Source organism: Spodoptera frugiperda, chromosome 26, assembly GCF_023101765.2.
Source record: "Spodoptera frugiperda isolate SF20-4 chromosome 26, AGI-APGP_CSIRO_Sfru_2.0, whole genome shotgun sequence".
Taxonomy (NCBI): domain Eukaryota; kingdom Metazoa; phylum Arthropoda; class Insecta; order Lepidoptera; family Noctuidae; genus Spodoptera; species Spodoptera frugiperda.
The window spans coordinates 8910538-8928705 of record NC_064237.1 but is presented as its reverse complement, the minus strand read 5'-3'; the positions used below and the strand labels follow the sequence as shown (position 1 = coordinate 8928705).

Genomic DNA, 18168 nt, shown 5'->3' with positions numbered 1-18168 from the left:
TTTAAATAGTTTTAAAAGATACTGGATTGCAGGGGAAGTTGCGCTCAAGAGTTTCCTGTACGAGTTGGATTTATAAGAATAATGATGGATTTATTTGTATGGTATATAAAGGAGCTCATGAATCACTCGATGGTAAGCAATCACTGCCTCCCAAGGACACCTGAAACACCAGAGGTGTTACAAGTACGTTGCCGGCCTGTTGGGGCTTAGGAATTTAAGGGTTGTAGGGGAATCGGGTATTGGAAGATTGGTACACTTCAATTAACCGGTATGATGACATTAAAGTTCGGTTTTACTATTATCTGTATTAGAACTCCAATATTTTTTATCTATGAACATATTTTATCTCCCTTTCACTTAAGTTGCTGTATTGATAAAAGAAAGAGATAGCGATATACCTGAAGTTAACCACAAAAATATACAAAACAGTAAACTGTCAAAATAAGGCACGAGCGGTGACATTCCTCGTTTGACAGTTCTTTTATGTCTATTTCGCCTCCCAGTGGCATTATACGCGTAAGTATTTTTTAAATCTTTATTTATTTCCTAAATCAAGTGTAATAATTTCAAAGAAGTTATCTATATTTACTCAAGAACTATCCTAATATTGAATATGTAAAGTATTTTTCGTGTTTATGTTCTAAATATTAAGTTATACGTTATGCTATAGCGGTGTCACATTTGTTGTTTTTAGGTTTAGCCGTAACTCAATTAAACGCAACGATGTCGGGAGGATTAGATATTCTCGCCCTCAACGAGGAAGATGTCACCAAGATGTTGGCCGCAACCACCCACCTTGGGGCGGAAAATGTCAACTTCCAGGTGGGTACCAGAACTTGTGAATTTATAACCTTAAAATCAAAACAATACTTGAACATGATGAGCCAAGAATCCGTTCCATATTATATGTCTGAAAATATTGACGATCCATTCTCCCAACTGACAAAATCACTTAAATAACATTAGTATTCTTCAAAATGACGAAACATATATTGACGGCAAATTATTGTTTTTTAGATGGAAACGTACGTGTACAAGCGCCGCGCTGATGGCACACACGTGATCAACCTGCGCCGTACATGGGAGAAGCTGGTGTTGGCTGCCCGTGCCGTGGTCGCCATTGAGAACCCCGCTGACGTTTTCGTCATTTCTTCTCGTCCCTTCGGTCAGCGTGCTGTGCTGAAGTTCGCCGCTCACACTGGTGCCACCCCCATTGCGGGACGTTTCACCCCTGGTGCCTTCACTAACCAGGTAAAAACTAAACCTGACTGTTCTACATACATTGTTAAATATTTATTTTTGTTATTGTTAGTAACAATACTAGGTAAGTATTTAAATATTCAATGATGACAAACAAACTAAGGAACCACTGATATCAATGATTATAAGTTTATCTGATCTTCTGTAAACTCTTATAAATATGAATCAATAATTACAGAAAAGTATCTAAAACCATTGTCTTTATTATCAACAGATCCAAGCTGCGTTCCGTGAGCCCCGTCTCCTGATCGTGCTGGACCCCGCCCAGGACCACCAGCCCATTACTGAGGCTTCCTACGTCAACATTCCAGTCATTGCTCTGTGCAACACTGACTCTCCCCTCCGTTTCGTTGACATTGCCATCCCATGCAACACCAAGGTTAGTATTAATAAATTGATTACTACTACTTTTAAATAAAATGGGAAATGAAATAGTCTCAATCAAAAAACAAGAGAAGAAGATCTATCCAAAAAAGTTTTCAAGGGAAGTTAAAGGGTTCATAAATACATGAAGCAACGGATTTGTGATCAGTTCCCTAAGTTCTAAGTTATAGCCAACTGATTTTAGTTGTAACTTCTCTTTCCTATAATTTTTACTTAAATCACATTTTATCCACAGTCATCTCACTCCATTGGTCTGATGTGGTGGTTGTTGGCCCGCGAGGTCCTCAGACTGCGTGGTGTGCTCGCCCGTGACCAACGTTGGGACGTGGTTGTTGATCTGTTCTTCTACCGTGACCCTGAAGAGAGCGAGAAGGAGGAACAACAGGCTAAGGAACAAGTTGTTGTAAGTATAATATGTCATATAAGTAATTATTTAACTTCAATTTTTGTTAGAGAAGTTTTTATAGAGTGACTAGTATATTTCTTGTTTTACAAATCAATTTCTTTGCACTTTATTAACCACTTGACTGCCGGTATCTGAGACACAAATAAAAAATAGATTGTGCCTCACATGAGGAGATCTGCATACCCAGTGCTGTGGGTTAATGATAGTACTGTTTGTGCAGTAACTTTTAGTACCTATGTTAAAACTGGAAAAGAGTTCACTCATTCACACTCATACAATGTATGCCCAAACTAATGTGCCCTTTTTCTCCAGGCTGTCGCGCCACCCAAGGTTGACGCGCCCGCCGCCGTGCACGAGGACTGGAACGAGTCTGTGGAGCCCGTCACCTCATGGGCTGAGGACGCCGCACCACCCCCAGCTGCCAGCTTCGGAGCTGCCCCCGCCCAAGAAGACTGGGCTTCTCAGGTAAGAATATAAAACTATACAGATTGTCTAGGATCAGTCCAAAAGTTATGACAACAGTTTTCATACCCTTTGCAATTCTACATAGAAGAGAAGAGATATTTGGTATGAGTAGCTTACAGTGTAATGGTGACATTCACTACTGTAGCACAAGCTAGCTAGCTAGTGGGTAAGCCAACATAATGAATTGAAACAACAGCTTGTAAGAGATCTGATTGTGAATTACAAGCTCTCTTTAAGACTGATGAAGTTTGCAAGTTGTACAAATATCTCAAAGAATCTTCTCCTTGAGGGACATGAGCAGAAAGTAATGTATGTATCTTGTTTCCAGGTACAAGAGGAGTGGGGAACCACTGCCGCAGCCGCCCCCGCCCCAGCTGCCCCCGCACCCACCCCCTCATGGGGTGGCTCTGCCCAGGACTGGAGCACTTCGTAAACGTTACGTTTGCTTTGGCTAATATAACGTAAAACCCATCACATGTTTTATTTACTCTCTTATCCTTTCCGTAGACCCTTCCTAGATGTAGAATATTGTAGAAAATGTAGTTGCAACTATAATAATTATTATATTCAAGTAGTACTTACTTACCTAGGTTTATTATTAGAAGTAATATGTAAAGTAACAAGTACTTTATAATATAAGAGCAAGAGCATACATTGGTATGTGTGGTTGGTAGGCAATACTATAGAAAGTAATTTCTAAAAAGAATACAAAATGAAACAAAGATTATACTTTATAATTTATTCAAGGGAACTATGCTACTATCAACATTTCCATACAAATGTATTCTATAAATACAGGTATATTTGTTGTTTCCTTGGTTGGTTAGCACGCGGAACACCAGACTCTTCCATTCAAGGTATTTGTAGGCCAGTGTGAAGAACTGCTTCGCGGGACCTTCCGCGCGATATTGCGAGTTCGCTATTTTGATCCATGTGTTGTTTGCTAGTATGCCCTGCAAAAAGAAAATACCTACATTAATTTTACTTTTAGGATTGATGAATACCACTAATCTTGAGAGAGAAGATGGCCCATTTGCAGTAATGATCCTCATATACACGAACTTATTTTCAAACTGTAATTTGATTAGTTTGGCCAACCAACCTAGCTAGCAAAGTGACAATAAACCAGTTCAACTAATTGCTAGGGGGACTGTATTTTGCAATCTTTTACGGTAAAGTCGTATTATCCGTAAGTCAAACTAGGCAAGTGCTTAGGGCGCCATATTGCCCAGTAGGGCTTATGCCTGATCCATAGTTGCAGACTTCCTAACGGGTTTACTGGGGCTCCGGTTCGAAAAGCAGGAGTAGGAACGGGGTGGTTTTTAATCAGTAAGAATATGACACTCTCGCCTCGCCCAAGTCTGGAGAAGACATTGGATGATTATCCCCCTTAAAAAAGGGCGCCAGATTTCAAATGGGCGCTGCGAGACTTGTGTGGCCAACAAAACGGCGGTGCAAAGAAAATTAGGGGCGCCTCAAAGGCGCTCTCAAAATTTAATCCGCCTCTGCTTTTACCAACAATAGAGACAAAACCACCATTTTATCAATGAAAGTAAATCACTGTTCCTTTATCAAACAGACACACTAAAACAACAAACCCGACTCCATATCAGAGAGACGTCGCGTCAGTGTACTTCATTGTATTAGTCAATGCAAAAGCATTGCGGAATACGTAACAAGTGAATTTGCATGAGTTCGCATATATCCGACATCCGAGTAAGACTGCAGCATGACACGAATCACGTAGACAGCATCCTTTACATTTGATGCTGTTTCTAAAATGCACTTGTCTAAACTACTGCAAAACAATTTCTCTGAATAGTCTTCACTAAAAATTTATATCGAGATTTTCTTTCTAAGCAGAAGCTGACACCAATGTGAGTGGGACTTGAAAAATCAGATAGACATCGCTTAAATTTTCTGTACTAAGAAGATAAATTAAGGAATAGAATTTCGGTGTTGTTTAAACTAAAAAGAAAACCATCCAAAGTGACTAATGGGTAAATAAGTTACACCTCTAGAAAAGTAAAAGGTAACTAAGTAGCTACTATTGAGCACGAATACAAGAGTCAACGAACTCTACAGAACAGTAGACGTACTAATACCTGATTTTATGAATATGACAGGAATGCGATGCAGAATAATAACACCACCTGTGTTTTGCAGACATACCTACTGCTATTGTATGCTATGAATGGCGAGAGGACACGTGCCAATTTGTTGAAAAGGTATCAGATGCAAACATAACTACGTCTAGCCGTTATTGGTAGCATTGATATTAGATCAGTTTAACATGCCATTTAGATTTTAATCCAAGTTTGTGATATAAGAGTTAATTTGAATAAATGCAGGGATGCCCAAAAAGAGGCTTTTTGGAAGAGGATCCTCAAAAGGCCCGCAATGCATTTGTAACTTCTATTGTATTGTATTACGGTTGTTCAGAGGTGGTGCTAATTGCTTACCATCAGGTGAACTGCCTGCTCGTTTACCGCTTTATAACATAAAATAATAAAGGAATTAGTTGTTTGAAGTTTAAACAATACTGATAAGTCAACAAAGAATGATGAGTTTAAAATAATCTACACGCGTCTAGTCTGTGTATTCGTGATATTCCAAAAAAATAATAAATTAGAATTATTTATAAGCAGTTCCAGTAAGTAGGTATCCTTTGAGAAGCCCCAAACACTAGTGGAGAGCTAATATCCCAAAATTATCCAAAGGCAAGCAAACGAAGCAGTCAGTTACATAGTATTTGTACGTAAACCGCTGTGCAGAATAGTAATTATATTCCCTCATAGATAGCACGTTTGTTTTAGCATTGGAGTTCAAAGCGGTAATCTCGTATCTCAGCTGTTTGACTACTAACGTATATTAGGAAATGCTTGGGCGCACTCCGAGCGGTGTCTGGGTGGATGTGTTCCACGGTGACGTAGCGCACCCTCTGTGTTCCCCGCAATCGTATTATTATCTCGCCATAGGAACCGCTGAAAATATTAATTGCTGTTTTAGTAAATCCGTGTTTGTTGTATCAGTACAGATTTGCTTTATTCAACGAATTAAAAATTACAATGTTTTAGGAGTATGCTGAATCGTAAACGCTGCAGTAACTAGATACTTCATATTACACAATTTGCCGTGCAATACACGTACTTATATGTATTACTAGCTACTTCCGCGCGGTTTCACTCGCTCTGCTTGGCTCCTATTGGTCTTAGCGTGATGTTTTATAGCCTATAGCCTTCCTCGATAAATGCACTATTCAATACAAAAAGAATTATTCAAATCGGACCAGTAGTTCTGAAGATTAGCGCGTTCAAACAAACAAACAAACTCTTCAGCTTTATATATAATAATTAGTATAGATGTACATAGGAGGCTTAAAGGAATTGAACACGTGACAAAAAAAAAAAATGAAAACCGCTGAGCCATTATTCAAAATTGTGTTGTAAATGTCATTTATTTACTAGATGGATGTTATCAGTCGCGCCGCATGACACTTTATTTGCAGACAAGCATTAGCATTAGTTGCTTAAACTTTGATATCTCTACCCCCAGAGGCTTGCACTAACTAAAACAAACGATCAAACGTCCCACACAGCAGTTATCTAGTATCTACTCGTAATCTTTGGAATTCGACTCACATGAAAGGCCAACAGTCGGACAGCGTAGGTCTTCGCAAGGCGAGGACTGTGTCGGGCGGTGGGGCAGCGCGCCACAATGGCACGACCCCCCACAGCGCTACCCTTCCACCCCACTCCGTTGTGTCACTACCCTTTGACGCCGTCGCACCTTCTATGTATCGTGTATCAATGTCCTGAGCTTCTGCAACTGTTGCCATTTGTTCTGAACGAATGAAACTTGGAGATTAGATTACAGAGAATCGGTCACGTTAGCTCAACGGATCACGTTGAACTTTAGACGATTCCTTCGCCGCTTTGCTTAGGTTTTGTAGTAAAACTAGTTTCGAAAACGTGCACTTACTCTTCAATAGATAAAATTTTATGTTGAATTTGTAAGTTTTCCATTCGTAGTTTGTAATATCAATATAAAAATAGTACAAAGTGACGATCCATAAAATTTAATTAACTACTTCTTAAGATTATTCGTATCTTGAGAAAATGTAAAGGTAAGGGTTTTTGTCATAGCTGAACGAAAAGTGGTGCAATTGAAATCAATTGATGAATATTTAATGACAGCGCACATTAGGTGGTAATAAAATAATCAGCGTCAGGTTTACAAGAGCAATCTTCATATGTAAATAAACACTGTCATACAATTTAAAAGTCACACTAAATGTAAAGTAATATTATTAAAATTGTGGAAATATATTAAAACTTCTAAGAAGTGTGACAGACTTTAAATTTTAATATATGTACCACTTTGCGTTCTCTTTGTGCATAAATTCATCTAGAATTTAGTGAATAAGATATTCTAGGGAGGTCAATGAACGTAGCTACAAGCGTCTCAACACCTATATTAGCTTTGGCTTTCCAAATAAATTATATAGCGTTAGACGACAAGCCTTTTTGAGACTCATACCCATATACCTTGGTGATTCTTATAAAAAAAAATCACATAAGTTAACGGCGTCAATGATCTTCAACCAAAAGTTAACAATTCTGCCGATTGAAACTCAAAAAAAATCTTTAAATTAAGCTGTGACACTGCTCCCAACTAATCCAATAAAGATGATAATAAGCTAACACGATATAATTATTATGTACTTAAAAACGGAGAATAACGATTTGTTAAAAATAAGTTACGAGATTTTTGAAGAAACATTTACACCACCTACATACTTAGGAATATATAGCGCAAAGTATAGAAATTATCCGCTAGTTATTTTACTTTTTTCAATAAAGCGTTCCAATAATAAATGGTTTACTTACCAGTTTTAGTACGCGACGCTAACATTAGGGTTCGTGACCGAAGCGTGTTCCTGTAAAGACGAATTCAGTTTACTACAAATTATAGACTAGGTTGACCATTACCTATAAATACACTGTTCAATGTTCATTTCTAGTTACCAGGAATTCGGAGATAGTCCTTTCTATAGATTTAATAATAGTATAACATGTACTGTACATACTCGTACATAGTATAAGCAATGCTGTAGCTACGCAGTTCCCAGAAATAGATAGGTATATTTGCCATAGCACAAACACAATAACTTATTTTCCACCTCAATTCAATGAAAAACATTGTTCTCTTATACAACAGTCTGTTTCCTATTCCCCGAATACCTATCAATACATACCATGTGTATGAATAATAAAGTGATGGAAGTTCAAAGTTTGTATGTAGGTATATCAAACGTGATACGTTAGGTAAGGTTATAGTCGTATAGGTAGAAGCCATAAGACTCCACAGAGTGGGAAGTCGTGTTCCCTTTCAAACGCACAAGGATTAAATTTAACTTAAAATAAACTTGCTTATATCCCTGAACTCTGCTTGAACTTTCTAGTTCTATGTGGTTTGTTGAAGATGGTCGCCGTTTGCATGGGAAATATGGGTAAATGAAAGTTCTGATAATGTTTAACTGTTTTTGTAGAGTAGTTCCCAATACGGGACCATATGAAAATGTATGTCAAGTTCTGATGTTTGTTTCAGTTTTGAAGATCCATAGAATTTTATTTTTGAAAATTCGTACTTACAACCAAATAGCGCTATGTTAAAGTTTTTTTCTCATAATCTATACATATAATATACAAATATAAAAGTTCTTATAAAATTGGTCGTCTGTTAATGGGCAAATGAGCTATCAGTTAATACGCATACGGTCGCATAATTATCGATTTAAACCTATAAGTCTACTATAGACTAGACATGTAGATATGGCCCGGAGCTGCGGACTGACTAGCGGGTTACCGGGGCTCCGGCTCGAAAAGCAGGAGTAGGAACCGGGTGGTTTTTAGTCAGTAAGAGTTTGACACTTCCTCTCTCCTCGCCCAAGGCGAGAGAAGTCATTGGATGATTTTCCCCCTCAAAAAAAAAAAACATAGATACATGAAAAAGAGTGGACTGTGGACCGACTTTTTGTACCCTACAAAAGTCTGAAAAATGCATAAAGACATAACGTGACGTCCGATATGTCAGTCATTTCTGAATCTACGTGTGTGTGATTCACCAGGGACCTACCTGAGAGTTTGTTCCGTTCTCGCTAGTTGTTCTGATAAATATTTCATTCTGTTGCAGCATTCGAAGCTCACTGATGACGAGGACTCCGTTTTGGCTAGAAAGAAATGAAAAATCGCCTGTAGTATTGAGTTTGGAATAAAGGTATTATTCTATGTATCTTATGCCAAGGATTGTTCAAGTATTGGGATAATTGGTATCTACAATTTATAGCGGCATTACGTGCCGTAATGTGCACCTCTGCCTATGCCTTCGGGGATAAAAGGCGTGATGTTGCATTGCATCTATTGATCATCTACAATTTAGCTCAGTCGGAAATGTGGTGACCTTATAATGGTATAATTAGATCATATTAATATCGTATCCAAGAATAATGGCTGACTCCAGGGATTTTCAAATCAAATGACCTGTTTTAATTCCATACAAGTAATAAACAGTCTACGATGCTCCCATAGTTAATGCGCATGGTAGCTCATAGCGAGGCGACATAATTAAAAACTTTTATAACTGCATTAATTGCTGATAAAACTTGATGGATGGTAGCGGCTAGTAAATTTAATGGAAGGCAATTTACATAGGATTACGTGTAATATACGTTGATGTAGGTTATTCTATTAGGCGCTGTGTTTTTGTTAATTTTGCATTATATTTTGAGTAAACAACAAATGTGACGCACGTTTGATTGCGCTTCCGGGAAAAAAACTATGCATTAATCTAGGTTACGGTCAATCTGAATGCCTAATGTCACTTACTGCTGTATTCAGAGACATTTAATAATTGCTTAAAGTATTCCTTAGTAACGATTTTTCTCCAATAGCAATTGCTAAGGACTTTAAGTAACCATTAAACGACTCTGAGTACGACGGTTAAATACTTATTTGTAGTTGAGTAATATACACACATTTAACATTTTTTATTGTGCTTGGATAAACCTAGTGAGAGATTAGTCTAAATACGTCTGTATTAAGGTCGAAATTCACACGACCCACTACACGACAATCACAATATTTTTGACCTAGTAAACCCTACTTCCCGAGCTCTGATATAAGTTAACATGATATAGGTACCTAACACAAAGCACTACATTGCATCTAAGCACATACTTACCTGTTAAAAGCAGAATATAATTATGTCACACTAACAGCGCACTTATAAAGGCCTTGTGGGACTCCATGTAATTGACTTAAACATCGTAAGGAACACAATTACTTAGCTACTCACGTAATGATGTTATCCTGGCCTTAGGTGGCAGGTCTTCCCGAGTCGCGTTTGTACTCCACACAGATACTGAAACTGAGTTAATTATACTTGTGATATTATTAGGTATTTTTTCTTGCTATTTTGTTGGGATTTTGAAATAGTACCTAAGTTTCATCATTATTAATTTAGTCATAAAACTTGTCAAAAAAGGCCTTCGAATGACTTCTAAATAGACCTATCGGAAGCGACTTGCATCCAGAAGTTAGGGTGCTTTACCACCAGAGATTTGCTATGTAGCTATACTGCGAGGATGTAATAGCTAAACTGTGAAACTAAGTTAGCTTTTCCACTGATGCTAAGGTTTGTAGCGGTGCTGTGTGGATACGCTGCTACAAAGTGGAAGATGCGTAGCTCGAGTATGTGTCGATAGTAGGGAAACCATCCATATCACAAATCCATAACACATATCTATAGCACATACATCCATAGCACGCATCCATAACACGTATCTTGTCATGTAAAAATACATATAGTCTCATCTTAGTTGAACCCGTTTCCACCGGTGCTAAACTACATATGTGTGAATGAATATGATTCGTGGAAGCCAAACGCATCCACAGCATAGCACATCTCGTGTAAAAGCACCCTTACAGTTGCCATTGATCAATCGAGTAGTATTTGCTGAATTTAAGATCTTTATAATTATAACATTATCAGTTCTGTAAGTAGCCTTAAAACAACCGGATAGTAATAATAATAAATCATAGATTACAATAGTTTAGGGATACCGTCTGCGGCTATTAGACAAACGATGTGGTTATTTTCTTAGGTTACAAATTATACACAGGTGTACCAACGTTAACCTTAATTAAATAGAATTGCTGTTCTTTTACAGATTATTTCGAAAATACAAAGATTACGTCTGAAAAGATTGTAAAGAAAACCCTATTCATAGATTACAACGGTTTTTGTTTGTGATAAGTAAAATAGAAGCAATTAGTCTAAATAACCTGGTTTCATTTCCAGACTTTTAGTGTTTTTATCGCGGCGTTTTAGTGGCGACTGGGCTTTTAGAAGCTGATAATGTATTACCTGCTTTAGAGACAAAAAAGTAGTTTTTGCTGAACATTTAGATATTTTTTATCGGTTCTCTTTTCTGTGGATTTTTTCGTTAATTTTATGTAGCCAAATTCTATTGGCACTAAAATTCGTATTGGCAACAATACGAATTTTAGTAGGGTCGTAATTCATACATAGAAAATACTACATACTTTGTATAGGCATGTACCAGTTTGAGTAAGAGGCTAATGTGGAAAATGTCTTTAGAAAAGCGTATAGGATCCTCGAGAAAATTCTAGATAAAACCAAATAATTTCAGTACTAACCAGAGATTCCCACAGCGCCAAGTATCAAAATCACCCAGACAGCTGTTTTCCTACAAGAATCGCTTTCGACCGACTTTTGTTTACATTTCCTATGTCTCCTTTTATTGCTGCAACTGAACTTTTGTTCGACGTTATCTTCATACAGATATTCCCAGATGTTTGTCCGTAACGGATACGTGGATCGCATCTCCCACTTCGGCGTCGCAAGTTTCTTAGATTTGCTTCTTTCGTAAACTTTTCCTGCGGAAATGTAAGTTAAATGGACCGGTGTAACTAGGTCACTGTGTTTTTGATTCGTATGCAATTGTTGTCACATTACGTCTGTGGCATTATAATAAAATTTCCATCCAAAGTATTGCAACGTTTCTAAACAAAGGTTGCCCTTGAATCAAAAGTCCTAAGTAAGCCATCTACATATTGCTTAGAGAAGTAATCAATTTAACAAATTGTTAGGTTCATTTTGGTTGGATTAATGCTAATGGGGTCATCCCGGGCTTAGCGGGGACGCTTCTGGTTAAAGTCGATCTATATTATTTGTTAAAAGGATAAATTGATGAAGGACAATTAGGACGTCTGATGTCCATGTTTTGGGACGCGTCCACAAGTTGGGAGACAGAAAGCACTCTTGATAATTACTATCGGGATGAATTACACAACTAATTAACGAAATAAGCGCGCATATTCGGCTATCGGCACGTACCATACAGACTTATTTTGATTAGGATTCGATGGACGAACTCGTCAATGATACGTAGGGTACATAATTGGATGTGAATCAAATAATTTTAGTGGTGTTTTACGAGTACTTCTACATTGTAAGGAAAATTGCGCGTAGATAGGTGGTGGTTACGATAGTATAAAACATATTGGGCTGACATTTACTAATACGTTGATAGCGGTTGCTTTTATAGTGTAGTGTAGTGATCTATTCGGTGCTATTTCATTGCTTATTTTACGATTGCAACGTTCTAGCTGTAAAGGAGCGGGTGGGTCTTGGTCATGAAGTCTAGCTGCTAACATCAGTAGTTCAGTACCTACGAAATAGGGCAAACGTGTAGAATAAAAAATAGGAGCCACTAGACAAAACTTAGGAGACATTGCTATACATACATAAGTATCTGTATACTTAAGTATGATGTGAATAAAATAGGATTGAATAAGGTGACATTCATTATAGCTTATCCAATATTTGTTTGACAATATTATTTCTCAAGCAAATATTGGTTGTTGTAATCGTAACTACGTACTTATCCGGTACACTCATATGTGTGTAGATGTTATGGCTATATTTTATGGGATCCAAAAGTGACCATGAGATGATTGTGAATGTTCCATCATATATTATGGTTGACCCATTTCGTGTTAACCCGCAGCCTAATCAAAACTTTCCTTATACATTAATCTGACATTCACGTATGGGATATCACATGACGACCATCGCTGTGGAGTTCCCCTGGGAACTTTTGCCCATAACTTTGCCCTCTGGCTACGTAAGTGAAGGTTTTATTTTAATCGCTTATTCCCCATGATTAATTCCCGAATGGACATAATTTAAGACCTTTGAGATGTCAATTCTGGAGAGTGACTTGACAAGGGAGAGTGGAGGAAGAAGACATTGGGCTAACCCATAATGACTTCGGATACAAATAAGATGATGTATGTTAAATCATGTAAGTACTTGTACTTATACTAAGTAAGTTATAAGAATAATTTCAGTACGTACAATCTTATTGTAAAAAGTTATCAATTTGATTCCAAGCTAACATAGGTATCTATCTATAAGTTTTATTTCTGTAAGGCTGGAAGCGCCATGGTGACCTATTTCGTTTCGTTGGCTTTTGCAATTTGTGCTGACAGGGCAGTCTAGTTCCAGGTTTATCTTTTTTAGAATGTTCTTTTATAACAAAGAGGAAAGTAGTTATCTACTTAATACTTGTCAGAGTGAGTGTTGTTTCTTATCCAACTTGTATTTACACACCTACACCCATAGGTTTTTACGCAATGTACGTTTTTTATTTTGTTATTTTCAACTAATGAGGCATTTAAACAGAGTAGTCTTTAACCGACTTCCTAAAAAGGAAGAGGTTCTCATAAAATGTTATGAACATTTTTTAATTTAATGTCTATAAAACAGATTCGCACAACACTCAAAGCTTTAAAACTCTCTAAAGTGACGTTTTTCTATCTCGAATTAAACAGTTTTGAAGTTAAAGTGGCCTTAATTAGACAGTAAAAGATAATTCGTCTGATATTTAGTGCAAGCCGGGTTTGGTCGGCGAGGCAGGTGGTACGCTCCAATTGCATTACGAAGTGAAATCGGACGAGCCAAATCTGTTTTTGGCTAGCACTGATTATAGTAATACGAACTTCATTAGCCGACTATTCAAAGGAGAAGTTTTGTTGTGTTGTTTCATTTAACTGTGTATTGTTTTGTGGTTATTTAATGTGTTGTTTTTGTTAATAATGTGACGTACTTAATTGTTTATCTTTGCAGGTTCGAGTTACTTACTTTGGAGTCAACAGTGTCTTATTAAAACATCTAGGTTTGGAATATAAAATATGTTAAAACACGACCCTATTTCAATGATCGCAACCTATGGTAGCGTTAGGTAACTTATTCATATTTGATTTCGTGTTATACTAAATTATTTAATTAACTACTTTAGTACGAACTAAAGTACCAGCACTAGTAACTATGAAGTTATAATTTTGTAATTAGTCCCGAGTTAAAATATTTTTGTAACTATAGGTATTATGTAGGCAGTTACTTAGCCACGGTAACTGAAATGTAATAAGTATAATTTTAGCTATGGAGCTTTTTGTGACCTTTAGTTATAATAACCAGTGATTACGTAGGTAGGTACGTATAGAAACATATTCCTAGTTATTTTACGAACATTTTCGTGGAACAGGATATCTACTTATCTACCTAATATAACATAATTTTCGTTGAAACAAACACAAACGGTATTCTGTGAAAACAAGAAAATAATAATGAAACAGGAAAAATCTCCTGAAAATGAGTTCAATTTTGTTGGGCATTTAGGTCAACTTGGGGTTGCACAAACCATAAAAAACCACATTGTTTCATACAATATTGTGTTTATATAGGTATGTGTAGTTCAACAGAGCAGACTGAAATGTGTTCAGTTAAAAGGGGTTGCGTGTGTACGTGCCTGCGGTCACCCCTGGGCCCAGTTCCTATGACAAAAAATTTGGTGCCGCTTAGTGATCCACCCGGAGCAAAAAAACCGTTCATGAGAGCACGTGTGTAACGTGCTTTAAAACTAACACGATGACGAACAAATTCTACCTATCCGTTTTTGTCCAGTTTGTCTTTAATAGTTTTGATATGGGTATCAGGCTATCCTTAAGTGTCGAGTTAGGATTAACCTATTACTCTTCTTAACTAAACATACATACCATAGGTGTTACCATTTTTTTCCGTCTATTTATTTAATAAAACGTAAACAAATTTTCATGCCCGACCTCGGAAGCGAGCTGTCGTTTTTACCTAATGTAATAAATCTTGCAAATTTTTACTTGCGTGGGCAGAACTTTTAGGTATCTTATTTTATTAAGTTCATTGTGCGTAGATACCTCTCGGGTACCTACAGTAGGTATTTCTAGAAACGTATCTACTCATATTATAAAAGCGAAAGTTTGTGTTTGTGTGCATGTTTGTTTGAGCAACTATTTCGAAACGGCTGAAGGGATCTGGATGTGACTTGGAACAGGGTTAGATTATGGTCTGGAAAATAAGAACACAAAGGTGACCTTTCATCCTACCCGCCCGCTGGCAGCTATTGAGTCAAGTCGGTCTAGGTCTAGACTAAACATGACTATGCAAATCTCGGTACAGTAGAACCTAGATTGGGTTTAAGGTTTGGAGGTCTATAGGTAGGTTATGTATAGGTACTTAGGCACGAGTGCACGACGTTTATTTCCAGATATTAAAAATCTGCCTAGGGTCGTTTGAAAAAGTTTTCAGTTTTATTTACTGCTTATGAAAGTGTCTGGGATAGAGGGATAAACCGATGAATATAGGTATTAATTAATCGACTTTGGAAGTGAATTTCACCCAAACTTGTTTTCTTTTTAGGTTAGGTACACAGCGGCGCTCAGTTAATGAACAATAAACTTTGAAGAGTCATGGACGCTGGGAATTTAAAAATAACTTAAGTGTTGTTTTATTCTTATTTTACTGATTTTATTAGCAATGAAAAAGGAGGATTTGGCCTCTATGGAACGTTCAAAGTAGTGCTTTGGGTGCTATTCACTCGAGGCAGCAAGAAAGTCTGTCAAATCGGTTCGTAAAAGTAGATTAAAAAAGACTACGAACATGTGGAATGGTTTAGAATATTTTCAAATCCGACGTACAAATCTTTAAAAGGTTGGCAACGCATTTGTATCTAAATTACGGTTGTATCCTTGGGTGGCGCTGGTCGCTTACCATAAGGCGATCCGTCTGCTCGTTTTTCTTCGATCTCATAAAAAAACAAAACCTACTGAAATGAAATAAACTACTGTTATTTTTTCATTATTATTTCTATGTAAGTAATAATCCTAAACCTACAATCTTGCCTACTACCGATGTACGTGTTTATATTAGTCTAGGCATAAATCTATTTAGCCTATACAAACAAAATTGTGGTTTGTACAGATTCGTATAAATCAACCTTTGATTTTGCTAGCCTTGGGCTAAATTAAAATGTAGGTCATAGATAGATACGTCGTTTCATGAACTTTCCTACCTACACTGGACCTATTTTATTTGTGGAAGTTGGAGCATTCAGTTATTGGTATTTTTCTTCTGTAGGTATGCATTTGTTGAACGAATAACCTTGTGGTTATGTAATTTATGTACTTTTTGGCAAAACATTTCTAAGCGACAGAGAGCATCAATAGTTCCTAAATGGTAGGCTGAGGTGTACCTTCTACGAGACTACGTCCGGAGCTGCGGGCTACCTAGAGGGTTTACCGGGGCTCCGGCTCGAACAGCAGGAGTAGGAACGGGGTGGTTTAGTCAGTAAGAGACTGACACTCCCTTTCACATCGCCCAAGGCGGGGGAAGTAATAGAATAATACCTACACTACCGTAATAAAGTTATATACAGACGGTAGTGTAGATTAACTTTGTCTCCACACCCCTAGTCTTTCCACGGGTATCGTAAGAAGGTAAATAAGTAAGCACCGTCTTTAGAAATATGGCCCCATTGTGACCCAGACCACGAATCTGAGAACTCTTATTCGATACGATCAACAAAGCAATCAACTTTGTACCTACTTACATATTTTAATTTTCTCATTGAATCAATATTTGATTGGACTTTCACCGTTGTAATTGTGAATGCTCCAGTAACTAAATGAGCGTGAATATTGAACTTATATTTTGAGATTGAAATTATACTCGTCGATTTCAAAGGTCACGGAGGTAATACCTCGGGGAAATATCTTATTGGCTATTCAAGAACACAACAAGCTTTACGTGATACAATTTGTAGTTATCTATAGGTCTATTTAAAACGGTACTATAAAGAGAGTAGGTACCTACATCAAAATCAGGTCAACGCTTGTTAGAAATAGCATGGATTTTAAAAATCTGCTAATTTACAGATCATAAACTAAAAAGGAATACAGTATTCTATTTTCTAGGTATCTACTTACTGTAAGGCTTAATGACATATCTAAGTACCTACTTATCATAAAAGCTAAAGGAAAATGTAGGCACGTAGTCGAGTTTTCAGTCTTGTTTACTTTATTAATTTATTTTCGAAGTAAAATTATTAATAAAGACTTATGAAAATAATGAATAAGCAAGATACATTTGATCTCAGTCATAAGAAAATTCTTTCGACATAAATAATGTATAGATTTGAAGCTATTTTGTTAATTCATGACCCCCACGCTCGCCCTTGTGCACGCCACTGTGCCTACTCTGTACTTATTTATAATTTACTCATTTACTGCTAGCTACTTTCTATTCTAGACTGATGTTGCTTAAATATATTCTTGGTTGAATAATTCATAAAACTAAATAGTCTCTGTTTTAGAACAATAAAGTAAAAACAACACTACCTACTGCCTTGTTTAATGATCGTATTCATTACGAGCAGTAAAAGCCTGGGTATATTAAACAAAGATTTACCTAAATGTTTAAATTCTACATTTTATGAAGTCTTTCCAACTTATTTTTTATCTGTGGCAACAGATGCAGATTTATTTTGTTATCTATGCAAATTATGATTTGTATATTATCTGTGTCCACAATTAATTGATTAAAAAGTATAATAATTATAATTCTATTTTAAATTAACTGAAACATACTGAAATTATACAAATACAGGAGTAAATATAAGATGGTTAAATAAAATCAATGATTTTGCATTTTTTCTTACCTGACGAACACCATGGCGGCATAATATTTTTCTGTGAAACGTCGCTGCTGTCGCAGCTCTCACAGGCTCGTTTATATGCGCTTCTAGTAACGATTACCATTTATCCGTATTGAATTCACACGGTTATATTATTTACAAAATATTCCTATATTTATTTAACTTGGCTCGCGACCAACTGGATGTTACATATTTTTTGACACTGTGGCTTTGCTTGCCTGCTGTGTCATGTCATAAGTTTCCCGCCAAATATTGTTGAGAATAAGCAAAGAACGAAAACCAAACAGTCTAGTGAAATAAAAAAATAAAAATATAGAGCTTATCTTAAAATTAATCAATAATTTAGTAGGTATTAAAGAATTTAAGAAGTAAAAGTTTATACTGTTAATAAACTCACTTTACTTTTATTTAATTTTGTCATAAACGTAACAATCACACAAAACACTTTCATTGCTGCTCTAAAAATTAAATGACCTGACCCTTGTACCGTTGCTTTAAATTACACAGAGATAATTATCTGTTCCCGCATATTATATCT

The 18168-nt window shown here is 36.6% G+C and overlaps 2 protein-coding genes across 3 annotated transcripts; one reads left to right on the top strand and one right to left on the bottom strand.

Moving 5' to 3' along the window:
• Window positions 1–359: 359 nt before the first annotated feature.
• On the top strand, window positions 360–2986 carry LOC126912518 (40S ribosomal protein SA). Its single transcript, XM_050705013.1, has 7 exons — window positions 360–516; window positions 695–822; window positions 1018–1251; window positions 1475–1639; window positions 1880–2047; window positions 2363–2515; window positions 2844–2986. The coding sequence occupies exons 2-7, from the start codon at window positions 724–726 to the stop codon at window positions 2946–2948; spliced, it is 924 nt and encodes a 307-aa protein (XP_050560970.1). The 5' UTR covers window positions 360–516; window positions 695–723; the 3' UTR covers window positions 2949–2986.
• A 260-nt stretch (window positions 2987–3246) lies between these two features.
• LOC126912515 (SUN domain-containing protein 3-like) lies at window positions 3247–17779 on the bottom strand. Of its 2 annotated transcripts, none has more exons than XM_050705002.1 (8): window positions 17634–17779; window positions 11236–11475; window positions 9872–9943; window positions 8654–8747; window positions 7405–7454; window positions 6157–6358; window positions 5382–5499; window positions 3247–3468 (listed from the first exon to the last, which is right to left on the bottom strand). In XM_050705002.1, exons 1-8 carry the CDS (start codon window positions 17731–17733, stop codon window positions 3247–3249), a joined length of 1098 nt encoding a protein of 365 aa, XP_050560959.1. In that variant the 5' UTR covers window positions 17734–17779. The 2 variants fall into 2 exon arrangements, with proteins under 2 accessions (XP_050560959.1, XP_050560960.1); XM_050705003.1 differs by having other exon boundaries at window positions 6157–6343.
• Window positions 17780–18168: the final 389 nt, after the last annotated feature.

Excerpts from the sequence above, each read along its gene's own strand:
- LOC126912515 (XM_050705002.1), bottom strand. The coding sequence starts at position 17,733 with ATGGTAATCGTTACTAGAAGCGCATATAAACGAGCCTGTGAGAGCTGC. Across the intron at positions 9,944-11,235 it reads TGGCGCTGTGGGAATCTCTG|TTTCAGTATCTGTGTGGAGT; the intron begins GTTAGTACTGAA and ends TAATTAACTCAG. Across the intron at positions 5,500-6,156 it reads TCCGACTGTTGGCCTTTCAT|CGGTTCCTATGGCGAGATAA; the intron begins GTGAGTCGAATT and ends TAATATTTTCAG.
- LOC126912518 (XM_050705013.1), top strand. The coding sequence starts at position 724 with ATGTCGGGAGGATTAGATATTCTCGCCCTCAACGAGGAAGATGTCACC. Across the intron at positions 1,252-1,474 it reads CTGGTGCCTTCACTAACCAG|ATCCAAGCTGCGTTCCGTGA; the intron begins GTAAAAACTAAA and ends TATTATCAACAG. Across the intron at positions 2,048-2,362 it reads AGGCTAAGGAACAAGTTGTT|GCTGTCGCGCCACCCAAGGT; the intron begins GTAAGTATAATA and ends CTTTTTCTCCAG.